Source organism: Thermobia domestica, chromosome 18 (genome assembly GCF_964235325.1).
Source record: "Thermobia domestica chromosome 18, izTheDome1.hap1.1, whole genome shotgun sequence".
Taxonomy (NCBI): domain Eukaryota; kingdom Metazoa; phylum Arthropoda; class Insecta; order Zygentoma; family Lepismatidae; genus Thermobia; species Thermobia domestica.
In genome coordinates, this window is record NC_137471.1 from 91,377,548 (window position 1) to 91,396,654 (window position 19,107).

At 33.2% G+C, this 19,107-nt stretch overlaps 1 protein-coding gene across 7 annotated transcripts in view; it reads right to left on the reverse strand.

Moving 5' to 3' along the window:
• Nucleotides 1-19,107, reverse strand: part of axo (axotactin) — a 368,436-nt gene that overhangs the window by 47,780 nt on the left and 301,549 nt on the right. For all 7 annotated transcript variants that reach the window (XM_081747155.1, XM_081747148.1, XM_081747149.1 and 4 more), the window contains 2 exons: nt 8,231-8,374; nt 756-906 (listed from right to left, as the gene is read on the reverse strand). In XM_081747155.1, coding sequence (XP_081603281.1) covers nt 756-906; nt 8,231-8,374 — 295 coding nt within the window. The remainder of the gene's footprint in view (nt 1-755; nt 907-8,230; nt 8,375-19,107) is intronic.

The window sequence follows — 19,107 nt, forward strand, 5'->3', positions numbered from 1 at the left end:
TTCAGATCCTACGTTAAACCGTAGGTGTACCTCTCATATAGCCTCAGCGCCGAAAGGGACGCTAAACTTCAAACAAACCAAACAGCCGAATCATATACGCTCCCACTGGGAATGAAACCCGGGTCTCCCGTGCCACCGCTAACCACGAAACGTATCACAAACACGGTGCGTTGAATAAACAAGATTCAAAATGCTTTGTTATATTGAAAATAAATCTTGTTACATTTTAGTAAGAGGACAATCCTAAATTTACATTTATCTTCGTAAACCACTTTAATTTACAGACCCATCTATCTCCAAAAAGGGCAACAAAGAGTAAGTGGCCGTATTATTAGCTACAGAAACATACAGAGAACACAAAATATTGGTGAGTTGATACGCTAGAAACATATAAGTTCTGTTTTGTGTACTGTACTACATCATTACTTAAAGTAACTTTCAGTAATTCTACGACGCTAATTGTACGACGAAAAAAATCTTTTGTTGTGTTATACATATTCACATCTTCCACGATACAAAATTAACAAATCTATACTGGGATTGTTTTAATAGGATCATTTGTCCCACTGAAGCCCTTATTTTAATTCAAATTTCATGAAAACTTTCCAGTAAAGATAAGACCAGAGGGATGTTCAAAGAAATTTCAGATCTTTTTCCAACAAAATTATCGCCAGCTGGCATAAACTTCACATTATTGTACATGGTTTGATTATGAACTACAAATAATTAGATAAACAAGAAATCACGATGCTTACGAGTTATCAGTTTGTACGAGCAGCAAGGCTGTATTTACATTTTTCACTTCATCGCTGGAAAATGCAAGTTGTACTCGAACTTCCGTCACATCGTCTTGAAGTTCAAACTGCCTCAAAATTACCGAATCACCACCAAAGTGGGTTCCTTTTTCTGCAAGAAGAAAATTATATAATAAAAGTTGGTTTTCCTAAGTACTCATTACATAGAAACATATTTGATTTTATACGGAATTTAAACAATTATACCAATGTAAAAGTAAATGAATTCCAAAATAAGTACGAAACAGGGAAAGCAATACCTATGTGATAACAAGAAGGGATCTTGTAATGTTGCAAATTTAGGATGAGATGTTTTACAAACGAAAACGCCAGAGACAAAATTATGGCCTAGATCACTGATTCTTACACTCTGGTTCACGGATCCCTGGGATCCTTGAATGTATAATAGGGACCCTGCAGGCCAAATTAAACTTTATTTAACTTCATTCTGGAAAATATGAGTATAATAATCATGTTCTGCAATATAATTACGTTATAACCTGTGTTTGTTATTAATGCAGCTGATTTTGGCAATCTTTGTAATGTAAGTACTAAACTTGAGATTTGTAAGTTTCGTTTTAGGTTTGACGTAATACAATTATGCACCGACAATAACCAAATCGGTGATAATGAGATAAATAATAATTGTGGAATGAAGAAAGTAGGAAAAACAGGAGAACCGTGAGAAAACCCACGCACACAGACTTTGTTCAGCACAAAGCCCACTTGACAGGAGCTGGGATCGAACTAGGAACCCTACGCACTAGAGATGAGCTCTTCCATTGAGCCACCGTGGTTCCTGTAACAATTTGAATAGTGAAAATGAAACAGATTGTATATATGAAAATATATTCTTACATTCTATTAAAGAAATGGTTAGAGGTCCAGCACATTATATCAAAAGGGCTCTTGAAATCACTAAGTTTTTTTGAAAATTCAGAATATTTTTGAAAATTGAGAAAACAGAACTTGTTAAACTTTATACGATTTAATGATTTAAAGTAGAATCTGAACCCCATGATGAGTCATGTGCTTTTCTACCGGGAATCGAACATGAGACCTCACGCACAAAAGGCACAGGCGCTAGCCACTAGAGGACTATTTTGAATTTAGTTTAACGAACAGCAATTGTTGTTTATTTACTTTTTAAAAAAGTAGAAAAATTAGTATTATCTTTTAATCAATGATATAATTTGACGATGTCAATATTATTTTCCTTCGTTTAGTTATTGAGAGGTCTGAAAGGAGAATGCTATTTTTAAAGCCATCAATGGCTTAAGGGAACTTTCTGTAACTCAAAAAGTCCTTTAATAAATTTATTAAAAGCCACCATTTATGGTCTGTCATTTGATTAGTTCCGTGTTCAAACTTTCTTCGAAAAGGAATCAGTTTTACTAATTAGAATGTTCTAAGCGCCATCCTATTCTTGTCCCCTTCGAATTTTTAAGCATATATCACAATACCAGTACACTTAACATTTTTAAAAGTAGAATGCTCGCTCTTCGCACAAGAAGAATAACATTTACGGAATACGTATATTTGAAAGATAAATTCTTTCTAGTTTTCAAGATACCTTTTGATACAAGTTTGATTTCACTGGAGTTACGTAAACCCTGATACAATTGAGGAGTTTAATGTAATAAGGGCGTAAGCGAGTTTACGCCCTTTTTGCATCAAACGCATTTGTGGCTTTTGCCATGCTTGTTTCGCAATGAATTGATAACATTTCAATTCAATATTGCAATAAAATGCTACATATTACATTATTTTATGTAAGACAAAAACACTAAAATTTTCAACATCGGTTTTCTCCAACTGCATGTTTCAGACTTACATCCTTATTGCATCAAACTCCTCAATTCTAGACTGCTCGGGAGAAACAGTATAAGTCAAAAAACAGGTTTTCAGGAGGGGATTTTTTATTTTGCCAAGCATAAGTATGAATCACTTATATTAACAGCACCAAGACGCGATTATTCAAATCACATTTAGAATTGAAATCTTTAAGTTTTACGTCCCACGGTTATGCCGGTTAGGCTAAAGGAGACGGTGATTATGAGAGATGAGTGAAATGGTGGAATGAAGAAAGTGGGAGGAAACGGAAGAACCCCGAGAAAACCCACGAGCACGGTGTTTGTCCACCACAAAGTCCACACGGCGCGAGCTGGGATCGAACTAGGGACCCCAAGCACCGGAGGTGAACGCTCTACCACTGAGCCACCACGCCCCCTCATTTAGAATTGACTTATACCGAGTTAACCGGAGGTGGAGCATGACACATACATATCCAATTTTGACTTATCTCATTTTGGCCAATTTTTGACTTACACTGTTTCTCCCACGCAGTCTAAAATTGTCTTCCCTCCCCTTTACTCCTTTATAAAAGGAATTTTCGAAAACGCTGAAACGTGTATTTATTTATTTTTAATAAGGAGTATATATACACCGAGTTTTATCTCCCTAACTGTAGAGATTTGTGAAATACTCTATTTTGTAGTTATCATTTTGAATCCCTCCCTTTCAGGACACGTATTTCAATCAAAATAAAATTATAGAAACCTAGGTCCACTCAAGTGCTAACTATGTTCAAAAATTTACTTCAAATGGTTTGGCCATTTTCTGGTGAAAAGCGACAAACAACGTTAATTTCATTTATATATTAGTTTCTTTTCTTGTTAATTAAACGCTGTCACGGATATATTTTATCATATTGCATCTACATAAGTTACTAGAATGTGTATAATGCTCATCTCATTAAATTGTATAATCTATACCTATTTGACGTTCTCAACTACAGTATATAATACGCAATTCACTTTATTTATTTATTTATTAATTTTACTAATGTTCAATCTAAGGGAACAACAATTTTGATTTTTATTTTAGCATCCCTTTCAGCAGTGAGGCTATATGAGACATGGATCTACAGCTTAATGTGAAATCCGAATAAGACCTCCCGCTGGGAATCGAACCCGGGTCAAGAATATTTACGAAATTTATCATAAAACACATTATTTTTAAACCCAGATAAGAGAGAGGGACGTGGGGGGGAGATAGATTCATTCTCTCGTACTCGATTGATCCAAGTACGTATCCAAGTAGTGGTAACGATTGTGAAATTTTCCATATTCCATGAAAAACTCATATTTTTACAGAAGACATCGTACATCGTATTTTTAATTGGTAGGGGGTGGGAGTAAGCCATACCACATAAGGGGGCTGAAATCATTGCTCATTCCTAACCGCTGTTGATGTCAAGCACTGGGAATTTCTGGAAAGACTCAAGAAAATATACATAGTATTACTCAAAACCAAATGAATTTTACAAGTTACCGTGGATATCTAAAAGAAATCGGGAAAGGGTGAAGACAGTAAGTCCCACCCTTTTTCTTTATGTATTTTAACTATGTGCAGAGGGAATGATTGGAAACTCTCAAAGAAAATGTACGACATATTATAACATTACGACATATTAACGACAATGGTCGTGGAACATATTTTTTAAAATGAGAAGGGGGATTTACCCTTTTGTTCTTGGCTGATTTTAACCCCAAGGTATGGAGGATATTCACAATTCCATAAAGAAACTTACATTAATGTTTGCTCTGATCAAATAATTTTTATTGGAAATTTGTAAATCAGATAATTTTTATTGGTTTATATTGGAAAACTGTCCATTTACAACACGGAGTAGATTTTACCCCATTTTACAGCCTTATTCTTCATGGATTGTAACTTCAAAAATAATATAATTATTTCGGAAGATCTGACGAAGCTAAATATCGAGTTTCATCAAAATCGAATACATTTCACGAGAAACAGTGATACCATGTAACAGACGGACAGACCCACAAATGCGATCGAGTTGAATGGTAAAAGCTTCGATACGCTCGCTTCAGTTATAAAATATTCTTGATAGTACTAAATTACTAAAAGAATTAATACTATTAATACTAATATAAAATAGGGAAAATTTAATGCTACTTTAAAAATATAAGTATGCTGGTATATGATTAAAAAATATTTACAAAATAATGGGGACGAGAGTAAGCTGGTCAGTAGAACATTCTGACTAATAAAAGTGGTCCCCTCTTAGAAAAAAGTTTGAGAAACGCTGACATATCTGATGCGTCACGGTTAAAAATATATTGTATTCTTCTTTTAATTTTACTGAATACGCTGTTGTTATTATTAAAAGGTATGTGTTTCTGACCTTTTATCCATTCTGCAAAGCTGCCCAGAATTTTCGTGTAATTATATAATGGAATTGTTAAAACCATCTGTTCAGATCGCGTTTGAAGCCGTTTTGCTTGAACCAATATAGTCTCACATATGGGACCTCAACATCATTTTTTTTTTCATTACACACTCTAATAAACAATAAAGAAACAATGTATTTCTAAATTTCACGACATGTAGGAAGTAATCTCATATATTCTAATATTTCAAAAGTTGACATAAATTTAGTACACAATATATTAAATTAGAGGACCAAGATAATGGAATAATGGAATAATCTTGTTATTAGAAGCGCAGAATGAAGCTGACGCAGAACAATCAAGATTCTGTAAATACGATTTGCCAATTTACACATTACATTCATTAAAAAGTACTTACCCCAAAGACACCTAAAATTATCTAATTGTGAACGTTTCGGAAAAAATGTATTGCTTTCTTCAGTACATAACTTTCCAGAAAACTAACGTTATCTGTGGAACTACATCTCGTTGATTATCTTCTTCAAAAAGCATTATTTTTCTTATTTCCAGTTGTCCTTCAAATTTTCGTTGTAGCTAAATATTCTTCTTCACGAGGTATCTTATGTAGCTGATTAATAATAATTTAAAAAATATTGCTTTTCAGTTTCACTTGTTTTTTACTTCACTTCACTTAAATTATGTAATTACCCGAAGAAAAGTATTAACCACACACTAATTTGAACATCTTCAACAGCCATTAAAATCAATATTTAAGATACTTTCTTCAGTGCATATCTTCATATCTCTCTCTATATATATATCACTGTATTTTTTCAAGTCCCACCATGTTTCAAGTATGAAGCAATGCAATGATTAAAAATATAGCGTATCTCAAATTTGGGATACGACTGTTTCGGTATAGGACGTTTAGGTGTAAGGATGGTTCGATGTCAAAATTTCAATCTTTACACCGAAATGTCCGCTCTTCCTAACGAAATTTATTCAGCAACAGTAAATCTTATAATAATTTATAGACTAAGGATTCTTCCAGATTAGCCTCAGTGTAAAGATAGATAATGTATAAAATACCAGTGAAAGAAATCATCACAGATGCATTATTTGTCCATAATTGGATTAGTAATAATAATGCTAAGTAGTTTACACTCTGTAGACACATTATATTCAAAAATCAAAGTTTTCTATAAAAAAAAGAAAGAAAAAGAAAAAGAAACTAATAAATAAAATAAGAATTAAATGCTGCTATACGTCTTCTGAGTGAACCATTATCTTTTTTGTTCATTAACGAATATTCATAAGAAGCACATAATTAATATTCTCTTTATGTTGCTACCAATAGAAGATGGACATTTTTACGAAACTTACGAGTGTATGTGTATGTATAACATGTATTAATAGAAGTGTCAAATTAGAAATAAGAATTTGTTGTTTTATATGTCGCTGTATATACATATATATTTATAAATGACGTACAAATTGCATATATTACATACGAGCACAAATTAAATTACAGTTTTGATTTAAATTTGAGTATTATTCTTCATGCATTTCTTGCACAGACTGATAATTCTGTCGTAAATCGATGTGATATCAGAAGCACATCTTAATCTATCATGAACGAATTGTATTATCATTTTGTAACTGCCTCAATAACAATGTTAATCACTTTACCCTATAGCATTTCGAGTATCAAATCACAAACTTTTTTTTTTTTTTTTTTTAAGATTTTAAGTTTTATTTTATACATTCAGTGTGGACTAATTCTTCCTTTTTCTTCATTTTATGCCTATCCATTGCGATTATATTAATAATGCTCTCTCTTATGTTGCTACTGTTATTACTCTCTTTGTCTTACTTTAAAACGAAATCGGAGAATTCATAAAGCATGAGAATTTCAGAGCCGTATTTAAGATATAATGAATCCCCCTCTCCCCCCCCCCCCTCAAAAAAATCCGAAGACATTTTGCTTTCTCGTACTCGAACACTCCGCGGAATTCCATCAAATTGCATGAAAGTCACTAGAGCCGTTTCCGAGATTTAAAAAAAAAATCCACACGTATGAATTGCTTGTATTAGGTTGATCTATACAATATACACAGGCCCGTATTTATATATTGTGCGCCCCTGTGCTCTAAATAATTTTCCGCCTCCCCCCACAAAACTCCCTTCCTTCCCGCGAAAAGATTAATATTAGAGTTGAATTCATAATTTTTGAGGTAGCTAAGATGAGTAGTGACAGTTTTAATCCAATTCAACTTCAAGTTCATACTCCACTCTCAGGGAGAGAGCGAGATTTAAAAAATAATCCAAAACGACATATATATTAGCGTTGAATTCATAGTTTTCGAGGTCGCTGAGTTTAACGGTATTAGTTTTCATGATGTTCAAGTTCATCCTCACCCCTTGGGGTGGGAGCGAATGGCGTGAGAGAATGACTTTTTAAAAATAATCAGGTAAGCTAGCTAATTAGTAACTACTGTAATTTGAGCAAATTAAACATATTAACATATTTTCTCGCGTTTGTGCGGGATTCTGCGGGTTGCTAGTTTTAAATGTTACTTTATTGTGAATCTTTAAAAAAATTCCAAAATTTTGCCGCCTCCTAATAAGTTCTGCCGCTCTGTGCTCGAGCACAGAATAGCACTTACCTAAATACGGGCCTGAATACACGTATCACGTAAGAACGTTGAAAATAACCCATAAATATTTTGTACATCAAAACATTCTTTACAGCCCAATGTCTTCATACGGAAACGTCTGTGCACCAAATCGCCCCATAAATTTAGATTTTTAAGGAGTGTTGAAGAGAGTCATATTAATGCCGTGCTAACACTTTCTTCCGACCAATTATGTTATTAATGGAGTGAAATAAACAGGTGACATAAGTAAGACACAGAAGAAATGTTTCCATTATTATTAATCAGCTATATAGTGCTCATACAAAAGAATATTACGTACAAGGGGAACTTTATGAAGGATTATTGGAAGTAAGAAAAGTAATACAAATCGTAACAAGATAATCAACGGGATCCAGTTCTACAGAGAACGTTTAGTTTTCTGAAAAGTTATTAGGTGAAAACGGTAACATTTTCCTGAAACGTTCACAATCAGGTATTTTGGGGAACTTTTGGGTTAAACACATTTTAATGAATACTAAATACACATACTATTAAAACTAGTAGTTATTTCCCAACAACGTAAAAAGAAAATAATTCTTACCTTCATCACAGTGTTCTCCATAATATGAAGTTCGTTCACAATTACAGGTGTATTTCTCGTTCTGAAAATCTTCAACGCAATAACCTTGATGTTTACATGGTTGAGTGTCGCAGATCATCTTACATTCAGCAACTATTTGTACTTCTGGAGTAATTGAAAGAAAAGTATTCTGAATAAGCCAAGCAAGCAGTCTTGTATATTTTGTTTACAATATTTACAAGCCAAATTTGTTACAACACTGGCTGATATTGCAGAAAACATTGTAGTTTGTTTATTGCTATACGTAAGATAAAATATACATAAAATCTACCGCTTTAATTTCGTAAGTAACATATCTGTTAGTATATGTAATAATAATAATATTAATAATACGTATATATATATATATATATATATATATATATATATATATATATATATATATATATATATATATATATATATATATATATATATTAATTTTCCATAATTACACTTTTTGGGCCATTTTCATGAACGTGGCAAAGAAAATCGATAACGGGATTATGTGTAAAAATTGATTATATATGTGAATTATCAAAATAATACAAATTATTTTCACACTTTCGTTGAAAACAGTGATCTAATACACAAGTGATATGCGCACATGTAAATTGAATATCTTTATTATTCTGAGTATGCAAAAATCGGATATGATAACTAAGGGATTTCTTTTATCACTATTATCTATATTAAAGGTGTATCAAAAGTAAGGTAAATTTGTCTCTAAAACCCATAGCTTTTGTGTACCTAATTAATTATTTTGTGTGTTGCAGATACCAAGATGAGGGAAATCTGGTAGGTACCGAGAGCAATATAAAGAAGGCGCATTGAATTGAACGCCATTCCAAGTAGATGTGCGGTGTTATTCGGTTTTTTATGGGCAAAGGAACAGAAACCATCTGATATTCATTGAGAAGCTCCTCACTGAATCATATGCATCGACGTCACACACATTTTTGTCGGTGATGGACATTGCTGGTCTGCCACTTCTGTCATCCTATGTCACAGTCTTCCTATCACTTGCGAATGCGTTGCACCAGACATAAAACTGTTTCTGCGACGTGACACTCTCTCCATAGACCTCCACCAATTCTCTATGAATGTCAAATGGTTTTTGTCCCTTGCCCCATAAAAAAACGAATAACATCACGCACCTCTTCCTTGGAGTAATGTTTAAGTCGATGTGCCATCTTTAAACTGCTCTAGGTACCAGACGCGTTGACGTAGAAGGCTGTAATTGCCATCATACTTCCATCATCTTGATATCTGCAACATACCAAAAAATGTTCAAATGAATTATTCTTAGAGCTATCAGAAAAATATTCTACGACAAAAAAAAAAAAAAAAAAAAAAATTTAGTAAAAATTTAATAGTGTTAGCAATAACTGTTCTAAAAATATAGTATGTAGATTTAGTTCAATGAAATTATCATTTAGAATTTATACAGAACCTAAAATTTCATTTAGTAACGTTTTTAGAGCTAAAGACACCTTTCATGTAGGAAATTACACGGAACAAGTGTCTCTTTCTATTTACATATCATTTATTGAGGCCGTTAAGGCAAACCATACAACACATATGACACAATATATCAATTCCAGGAATTTGATGAGATGGTTAGGCAATCAACACGACATTTGTGTTATGTTGCGTTGCATAACTTATACTTGCTGGCCACTAATGAAATGCCAATTAGAAAATTAACAAAGATAGCCAGCTCTGGATTGAACATAGGATTCATAAGTAGTGAATATTATAATGACGTTTTCAATTGTACAGTCCACTAAAAAAAAGTGATACTCAAATAAGAAAATAAGAAAAATTCAAAAAAAGTTAAATTTCCGTTTTCTCCCTCTCGAAAAAAATTTTTAAGGGAAAAAAATCCCCCATCTTGAAAGAAGCTCGCTTTCTCGCATCTTTCGGGCTCACATCGTCAAGAGTTGACAAGAACTATCAGTTTATAATTTTTAGGTATGTATCTAGATCATAAATTTTCATGGCAAGAACACATACACAAACTAAGCAAATAATTAGCTCAGACTATGTACATAATACGAGCTCTAGTCCAAATACTGAATCTACCGATACAATCAATTCTGTCTCTCTACTATGCTATACTATATTCTCATATTAAATACTGAATTGCCTTCCGGGGGTCCTCGCCAAAACTTCAGAATGTATTCAAACAACAAAAATGTGTCATACGAATCATTACGAAATCACCGAAACGCACCAGCTGTAGGAAACTATATGAATCATTGAATATAATGACAGTTCTATCTTTGTACATATTTGAACTTCTTACAATTACTTGGAATCATTTGGATAATATTAAAAGATATGGTGATACTCACAACTATTTTACGCGTGATAAAGACAACTTATCTACTGTGTGTCATAGAACATCAACATAAGGAAAAACACATATTTATATGGGTGTAAAACTATATAATAAAGCTACCTGGGTATATAAAAAATACTCACGGAAAGAGCTTCTTTGTCAACTCAGTGCGTAAACTGCTATTAAATAGCACATTTTATACAGTAGATGAATACCTTAACAGCTCATCATGAAACTTCGAAAAATGATTAAATTCTTATTGTGTATATATATCAGATGGTAAATAGAAATATACATATATGTAGTGTTGTAAAAAAACGGTTTTTTTTCTGTGAAGTTTTTTTTTCAATAAAAAACATCGTTCTTTTTCATGTTTTTTTTCAAAAGTCTGTTTTTTTTCTGGCAACTATTATTTATTGATTTATGTTGCAGATTATTGAAATAATCAACAGAACTTGAGTCGAAGCCCTTGTAACTTACAAATCGTTTGTTTCTTCGAACCTATACGAGCAAAATTATGTGATTATTCCTTTCGGTCCCAGGCCATTTTTGGCGTTTTCCTACATTTCCAGCTAGTGACTTCCAGCTGTTTGCTCAAAAACTATTCATTCGATTGATGTGGTTAAGGCCTTGTTTTTAAGAAAATGGATGTGGCTATTTTTTGGTGTAAGTTGCATTGCAGTATTACCAACGGGTGGGAAATTATTGAGGGAAATGTAGGGGTGAAAATTTACAAAAAATCCCTAACCGAATTTCAAATTTGTTTTTGTATCTAGCACCACTGCTGCTATATGGGTTCAAGTAACCTAAAGAAATCTTTGGTGTGTTGACAAGGTACAGTGAAATCCTGAAGTCGATGGCTTCCATTCAAAGAGGGAAAGAAAAAATTCTGTCATACACATGAAATTTTGACACTTTTTACGCCTAAGAGGCAAAAATCAAATATGCCGGGGTACAGCTTCTCTAATTATCCTATTGAAACTTTTTATAGTGCGTTCTGTAGGGCAAAGAGGAAGCTTTCAGGTAGTGGTACGTTTGTTTCAATGTAACCAGTAAGAGGGTAATAATAGAGGGGAAAAGGGAAATTTTCCGAATTTTTCACCTAATAGCGGTAATTAATTGTTTTGGCTGGAAACGCTGCCACCAGACAGACAAAAACTATCTGAAAATAAACCGTAGTACTCAAAGAATATATCCTATAAGTATCATGGCGATATATAAGAAAGTAAGCATGAAATTTAAAAAAAATCTCATTCTACCTCAGAAATTCACCATTTTCCTACCATTTCCAGAACATGGTTTATTATAAACCTCAACTGTACTTCCCCTAATTATTCTAGTGAAACTTTCTATGATGCGCTGTGTAGGCTAAGGATGAGTCTGTTAGACACTGGTACATTTGTTTGAATGTAGCCAACAAGAAGGAAATAATAGAAATAAAAAAGGGAATTTTTCCCAAAATTTGCCCCTAAAATTTGGAATTAAATTTTTTTGTAGCTAGCAACACTACTATCAGACACACACAAACTATCTTAAAATAAGCTTTGGTATCCCTCTAATATATCCTACAAGTTTTGTGATGATATCTAATAAAGTAAGCATGTCAATAAAAAATATCTCATTCTACCTTAAGAAAAATCACAGTTATCTTTCCAATTAGAGAACAAGGTCCACTGTAAACCTCAACTGTACTTCCCTTAATTATCCTATTGAAACTTTCTATAGTGCGTTGTGTAGAGCAAAGAATAGACTTCCGGATACAGGTACGTTTGTTCCGATATAGCCAACAAGAGGGAAATAATAGAGACAAAACATATAATTTTTCCAAAATTTCCCCTAAAATCTGGAATTAAAATATTTTGTAGCTGGCAACACTGCAATCAGACAGACGAAAGCTATCTTAAATTAAACATTAGTACACCACTAATATATCCTACAAGTATTATGGCGATATTTAAGGAACAAAGCTTCTAATTACCAAAAAGATATTACGGTAAACAGAAAAGTAAGGAAAAACTAGAAAAATCAAGGGCTAGAACCTAAATACGAATTTTACGTGCGTCCCCTAATTATCCCATTGTAACGATCTGTACTTTCGTTTGTTAAGTAAGGACAAATGTTCGATTGGCGTAAGTTGACTTGCACTCGAACGTATAGGTACGGATTTATAAACAAAAATTTCTAATTTTTTGCCCAAATATAGGAGAATTGTAATTTCCCTAATTGGTAACACTGCGCGCAGGCCCGTCCAATTGATGTCAATAGTTAGGTATCCATCCGAGGTATCTACCTGGCAAGTCTTAAGGATATCTTTCTACAACGAAGGAAGCTACAAGGGAAAAAAAGGTAAAGGAAATTCGAAATTAGAAAATTCTCGAATTTTTTACTGGGGTGAAATTTAAGAAGGAAATTCGACACCAGAAGAAAAAGAAATTAATATGATAAACTATAGTCCAACCACATTTTGCAAGAACAATATCCCGATATCTTAATTAGTGTCCACACTGGAGCGGATTAAACAAGTGACACACCTGTGTGTGCCATTTTGGCCACCTGGGCCACCGAGTACACATTTGATTACATTTTTTTGACTACTAACTTGTGTTGTTGTTGTAGTTATAGTCTCGACTAATAATAATATCGTTGTAAACAATAACTTTATAGGGAAAATTTTCTCTCCTTTTTACATCTTAGTTCCAACACTGTTGGTGAGAAATGTAGAGTGTTTCAAAATAAATTTTGGGGTTTTAAGTCTTCGTAGTACTTACTACATTTTACGTACAATTATGAGCAATGCATCAAGTAAAAGAGCACCTCAAACAGTCTTTACTACAAGTGTTCAATGTGAGATTCATTCATCACACGGCACACATCTAGTCGATAGGCGAGAAAGGCCCATAAACTTTCCGCCATATGGCACAAAACACATTCAATTTAGGGGAGTTTCGTTTATAATTGTAAGTTAATTGTAATAGATACTACAAAATTTCAAAACCCTAATATTAATTTTGAAACACCCTGCATTACTTCAAATTGAGTCGGGGGCCGCGGTGGCTCAGTGGTAGAGCATTCACCTCTGGTGCTTGGGGTCTCGGGTTCGATCCCAGCCCCCGCCAAGTGAACTTTGTGGTGGACAAACATCGTGTGCGTGGGTTTTCTCGGGGTTCTCCCGTTTCCTCCCACTTTCTTCATTCCACCATTTCATTCATTACTCATAATCATCGTCTCCTTTAGCCTCACCGGCATAACCGTGGGACGTAAAACTCAAAGATTTCATTTCATTTTTCAAATTGAGTCATCCTATATTCAGGTCCTAGTCAATTTGTCGCCTCGTGCAATGGCATAATTTGCCGCCTCCCCCTTTCTCCAGAAAGAACAAATCTTAGAAGTCATGATTTTAAGTATGCTACTCCAGCATGAACAACAAAGGTGAGGGTAAGTGCAGTCGCACTCAGAAAGGCTTAAATACTTACTAAAAATGCAATTCCTTTGTGTATGTTTCTTTTTCTTTAAATGTGAATCTATTATGATAGTGAAAGATAAAGCAAACACACCTGCAGAGGATAGATGGTAATCCTTTTTATAGAATTCACTATCGAGCTTCAATCTCAATGTATCAGTTTGCAATTCCAGTGCAACTAGATCTTTTATCTTTATTTCTTGATTTTTCTTCTAAATCTCCTAACATTTTTTAAAAAAACTTGTCTCTATCTTCAATGATAAGGAACTTGCTTCTGACAAAAACAAGACTACTTTCATATAAAAACTGTGATAACATACGAAATGGAACAGATATTCACTACTATTCGAGAATTGAATTCTTGCATTTGACAACAATCAAGCAATTTGTGCTCGGATTTATTCGACCATTTGCTTTAGCATTGTCCATGTGGTCTTAAACTAATGCAACCTAAACATAATTTATGAATGTAGTATTCAAATAGAAGGTCAGCTTAGTAAATGTAACTACCATCATCATGAAGTATGTTTCCAACAAGAAATATTTAATTTAAATAATATACTTATGACAGATTTTGCCGGACCATCCAAGCTTGCCGTTCCACGCAAATGCACGTGTTGCATATATACAGTGGCGTATTTAGGAGGGCTTCCCGGCTTAAGCCCCCCCCCCCCCGAAATCTTACTTACTATAGTAAAGTATATGAAATATCTTGCAGAATTTTCACATTTTTAGGCAAACCCCTTCCCCCCGAAAGTTAGCAAAGACCCTCCCGAAACAAAATCGTAAATACACCACTGCATATATGGTAGAGCCGGCTCTGCATATCATATATATCTAATCGACAAATTATTTATATATGACATTTAGAAAAATACTATTAGGCAAATTAGTATTAGTTTTTATCTTTAGACAAGTAATTGGAATTTTATACTGTTCGTGACATTATTTTCGTACTTATTAAAGGCCTGCTTTCACGAAAAAACAAAATTTCATTTCTACTTTTATTTCTTAGTGATATTGATGAAAACTGCTGAAACCCGAATTGTTAATAGGTATGGTATTCATGTAAATTGTAAAATATTTGTAGCGTATCAGTATCTAGCGTTTAATTTTGTTGCATTTTACGGTGATTATACCTACATAAAAATATTTCATACTTAAATAGACGTAAGATGCATTACAAATGACTATTTGAAAAAAAACGAAATTTAGAAAAAAAACGAGAGGCAAAGTTTTTTTTCTAAAAAAAACGTACAATTCTGAAAAAATACGAACCGTTTTTTTTCTATTTACAACACTACATATATGTAAAGTAAGTCAGTCCATATATATATCATTGTAACATAGATTGTAGAATTGGTTTAGTCTATAGTTATTTTCACAAGTTGTATAGTAAGTAAGTTCATATATATATATATAATTGTTAAATAGATTGTGGAATTGGTGTACCTTATATATATATTTTCACAAGTTGTTAAAGAATAGCATTGTAATTGTTAAAAATATTGTATCTATTTTACATGCTGACGTGTTCTATACCATTTTGTACAAATATACATGTATTATGGTCCACAGAATGATGAATAAATCTAATCTAATCTAATCTAATAATTTTATAGGCATACTTTTTAAAATTAATTTTTAAAATTATCAGACTTTTTAAAATTATCAGACTTTAATTGTAATTGTATTATTAACAGAAATTTAGAAAAACGGATAGGTAACGTAGGGTAGAACCTTAAAAATCTATAAACTGGAGACAGTTGATATAAAGAAGAAAAAAGTCTTCTTGTTATTCAGTGCGGCTCTTGAGGGAAGTCCCATCGACAAAGAATTAAGTGTTATTGCCAGAAGCTACAAACAAAAAGTTTCATACTACTTCAGAAGGCCGTATATAAGAATTAGTACCTGCATATTAAGTAGTTTTCTTCTTTAAGCTTCAGGATACAATCTGAATTATTACCGATGTGATTTCCCACAAAAGTCGCCACTACAGTTACTTAACTCTTTGAAGAGATTACTGGGGACAAGTTTTAAAGAAATGTTGAAATTAAAGGTATCGTAAATCTGACATAGAAGAACCCATACCCAACTATTTAAGAAAAAATCAAATCTACTGCACTATACCCATCACCCAAATCAACTTACCAACTCAAACTAATTTCAAATATACTTTTAATACTTATCTTTACAACATAGCTACGAAGCTACAAACAAGTTTCTACTTACAAGATAACAGTAATTCTTAAATATTACCACAATAAAGGAAATATCTATCAACCAGTGTGTATTACTTACCTTAAAGCTAATTTAAAACTTCCGTTACATATTAGGAATGCATGTAATGAGATTAAAATATATGACCCCTTTCTAACATTAAAGTATACATTATGTAGGTTTAGAACAATTTAATATATTGCATTGTATTTTTCTCAAATGCAGTGACGTACACGGAAGTTCATCAAGGTAGGGGGGAGGTTCGAACTCCAAAATTCATATATTCAGGTGTTTGTATACGTATCTCAACAGGGTAAATATTTTGCTCAACGAGGGAAGGCAGTTAAAGCCCGGAAACCCTCTCTTACGTATGCCACTGCTTAAATATATGTAGTTTGAGTAATCAGACAAATAGTCAATATGTAAAAGATCAAATTCAATTTTAAAAAATAATAATAATAATAAAACAATTTCAGTCTACTATACATCGAATATTGTTTATTTTGTACCATATTTGTAAAGTAACGGAATGCTGAGTAAACCAAATTTCAGAGAAGAATCTATAAAGATTAACTGTGCTGTCTTTATTTGTTTACATTTTATTTCTCAATACAAAGAATCATTGAATATCAACGAAGAATTAATTACTGAAAAAGTTCAAAATATTATTATGGTCGTTTTATTAAGCACATATAGTGAAATGCAATAATTTGTAACCGTTAACATATTTGTGCTTCATACGTATAATATACTAAATATTAATTATAGAAATATTACATTCGGCTTTCTCTAGTAATTTCTGGATGGTTTACGAAGAAAAATGTTTAATAGTAACTCATGACTGTTCTGGACGCTTTACAAAGAAAAATTTTTAATAGCTGCGCATGACAATTTCGGATGGTTTAGGAAGAAAAGTGCTTAATAGCGGCACATTACTATTTTGAATGCTTTACAAAGAAAATGTTTAACAGCAGCAAGTGACTATTTTGGATGGAAGAAAAGTGCCTAATAACAGCATACGACTATCGTGGGCAATTTACGAAGACAAGTGCTTAATAAAAGCATAAGACTACCCTTGATGGTATACGAAGTAAAGCGGTAATAGCGGCACATGACTGTTCTGGATAATTTAAGAGGAAAAGTCCTTAGCAGCATCATAGGACTAATCTGAACAGATATTGCTATGTCTTTGAATGACCTAATTCTCTATTGCATGTTACATTGTGATTTATTGTTGCGATTCTGTTTCCTATAGGATCTTGTCTATTACGAATTCTTACATATATTCTTATACAGCTTGTTCATGATCCATATATATATAATTTCCTCTTCCTTTGTGAAATGCACATGGGAAATGAAAACCATACCAAAATGAATGTCTTATATGCAATATGTTTCCTCATGTATATATTTCACTTGCGGACTATGTACAATATACCATTTACATCGAAATGAATTAAAGTATTTTCTATTTCAGCTAAAGTAGACTGTTTACACAAGTTTTGTCTCAGATATAATTTTGTGATTCTATAGTATTTTCACATGAGCAATCCAGCTTTGCTACCAAAATTTTGCTGTCATGTGTAGTTTTACAAATATAAAAATGTTTGTATCAACTTTTATGTGAAAACTGAGTGTTTATAATTATTGACTGGAAGAACTTCTGTTTATTACTGTTTACCGGTGGGATACAGACCTATGTTGAGTTCGTGTTTGATTAATGAAGGGTGTAGTCACAGTGTTGTCAGGACTTTCTGCGACCTTAACATTTTCTGGCTTATTACTGCACTGCTCAACTGACTCAGTTCTTTATATACTCCTGAAGTGATCTCCGAGATATTGCTTTTTATTAATAGCTTTAGTTTGTGTGTCAACTAAATGCACCACACAAGTGCCGAAACTATCTGGAAAGTTTCTGTTATATGTATGGTGAGTTGACTTTTAAGATATTCACTTCCTAAACTCAAAAGTGTTATCGTCTTTAGTTTAGTTGCAAGAGTGGGGATCCGGACAATTTGAAATCCTCTTTAAAAAAATTCAAGGTTTTTAAGTGGGTGGGCAAAAAGTTATCGTTATATGCCATTTGTTGATCCCATAGTTTGGAAAAAGCCGAAATCTGACAATAAAAGCCTCTGACAACTATGGGCATCTAGTAAAGTAGCTGCTGAAAGCATACGAAAATTTCGACTATACTATTCTCTTAAGATCCACTTCATTCACTCTCGCCCGGATCTTATTTCCGGAAAATCTGGGGGTTTAACCCTTTGGGGATCTCATGGTACAATTTGTACCATATGCATTTTTCATGGTAGATTGCGTTATTTCTCTCCTATTTGAGCTTTTTTGTCCGTTTTTTTTTTCCAAGTCCAGAGGCATTGCAGAAGACATTACGGATGGTTTCACACCTTCCTGTGTCGAGACATAGGAGGTGATGACGTCATAAGTCTAAAATTTATATTTTCGTGTAATACTTTTGGGGGGGGTATGTAAAGTATTTTTGGCGGGCTTATTTTTGCACGTAGAAGATTGAAATTTTGCACAAACATGCAGTCCACCGAGTAGTATTTACCAGATTTTTTCTTCAGATTTCTGCGTTAAAACAGGGGGGGATCCAGAGGGTCAAAAAGTTGAAAAAAGGGAAATTTTTACCCCAAAATCCCGTTTTTCCTCATTTTCCCGCCTTAGATACACGATGGAGACAAGTGAATGGTACCGCCTGAAAGGCAGTTCTATTCTGAAGAGAATGATGTGCGACACATGGCCCTAGGGTAATTAGGAAAGTGTCAGGGAATTTTTATCAAAATATACTTCTGTATAGGGGAATTTTGGATATTT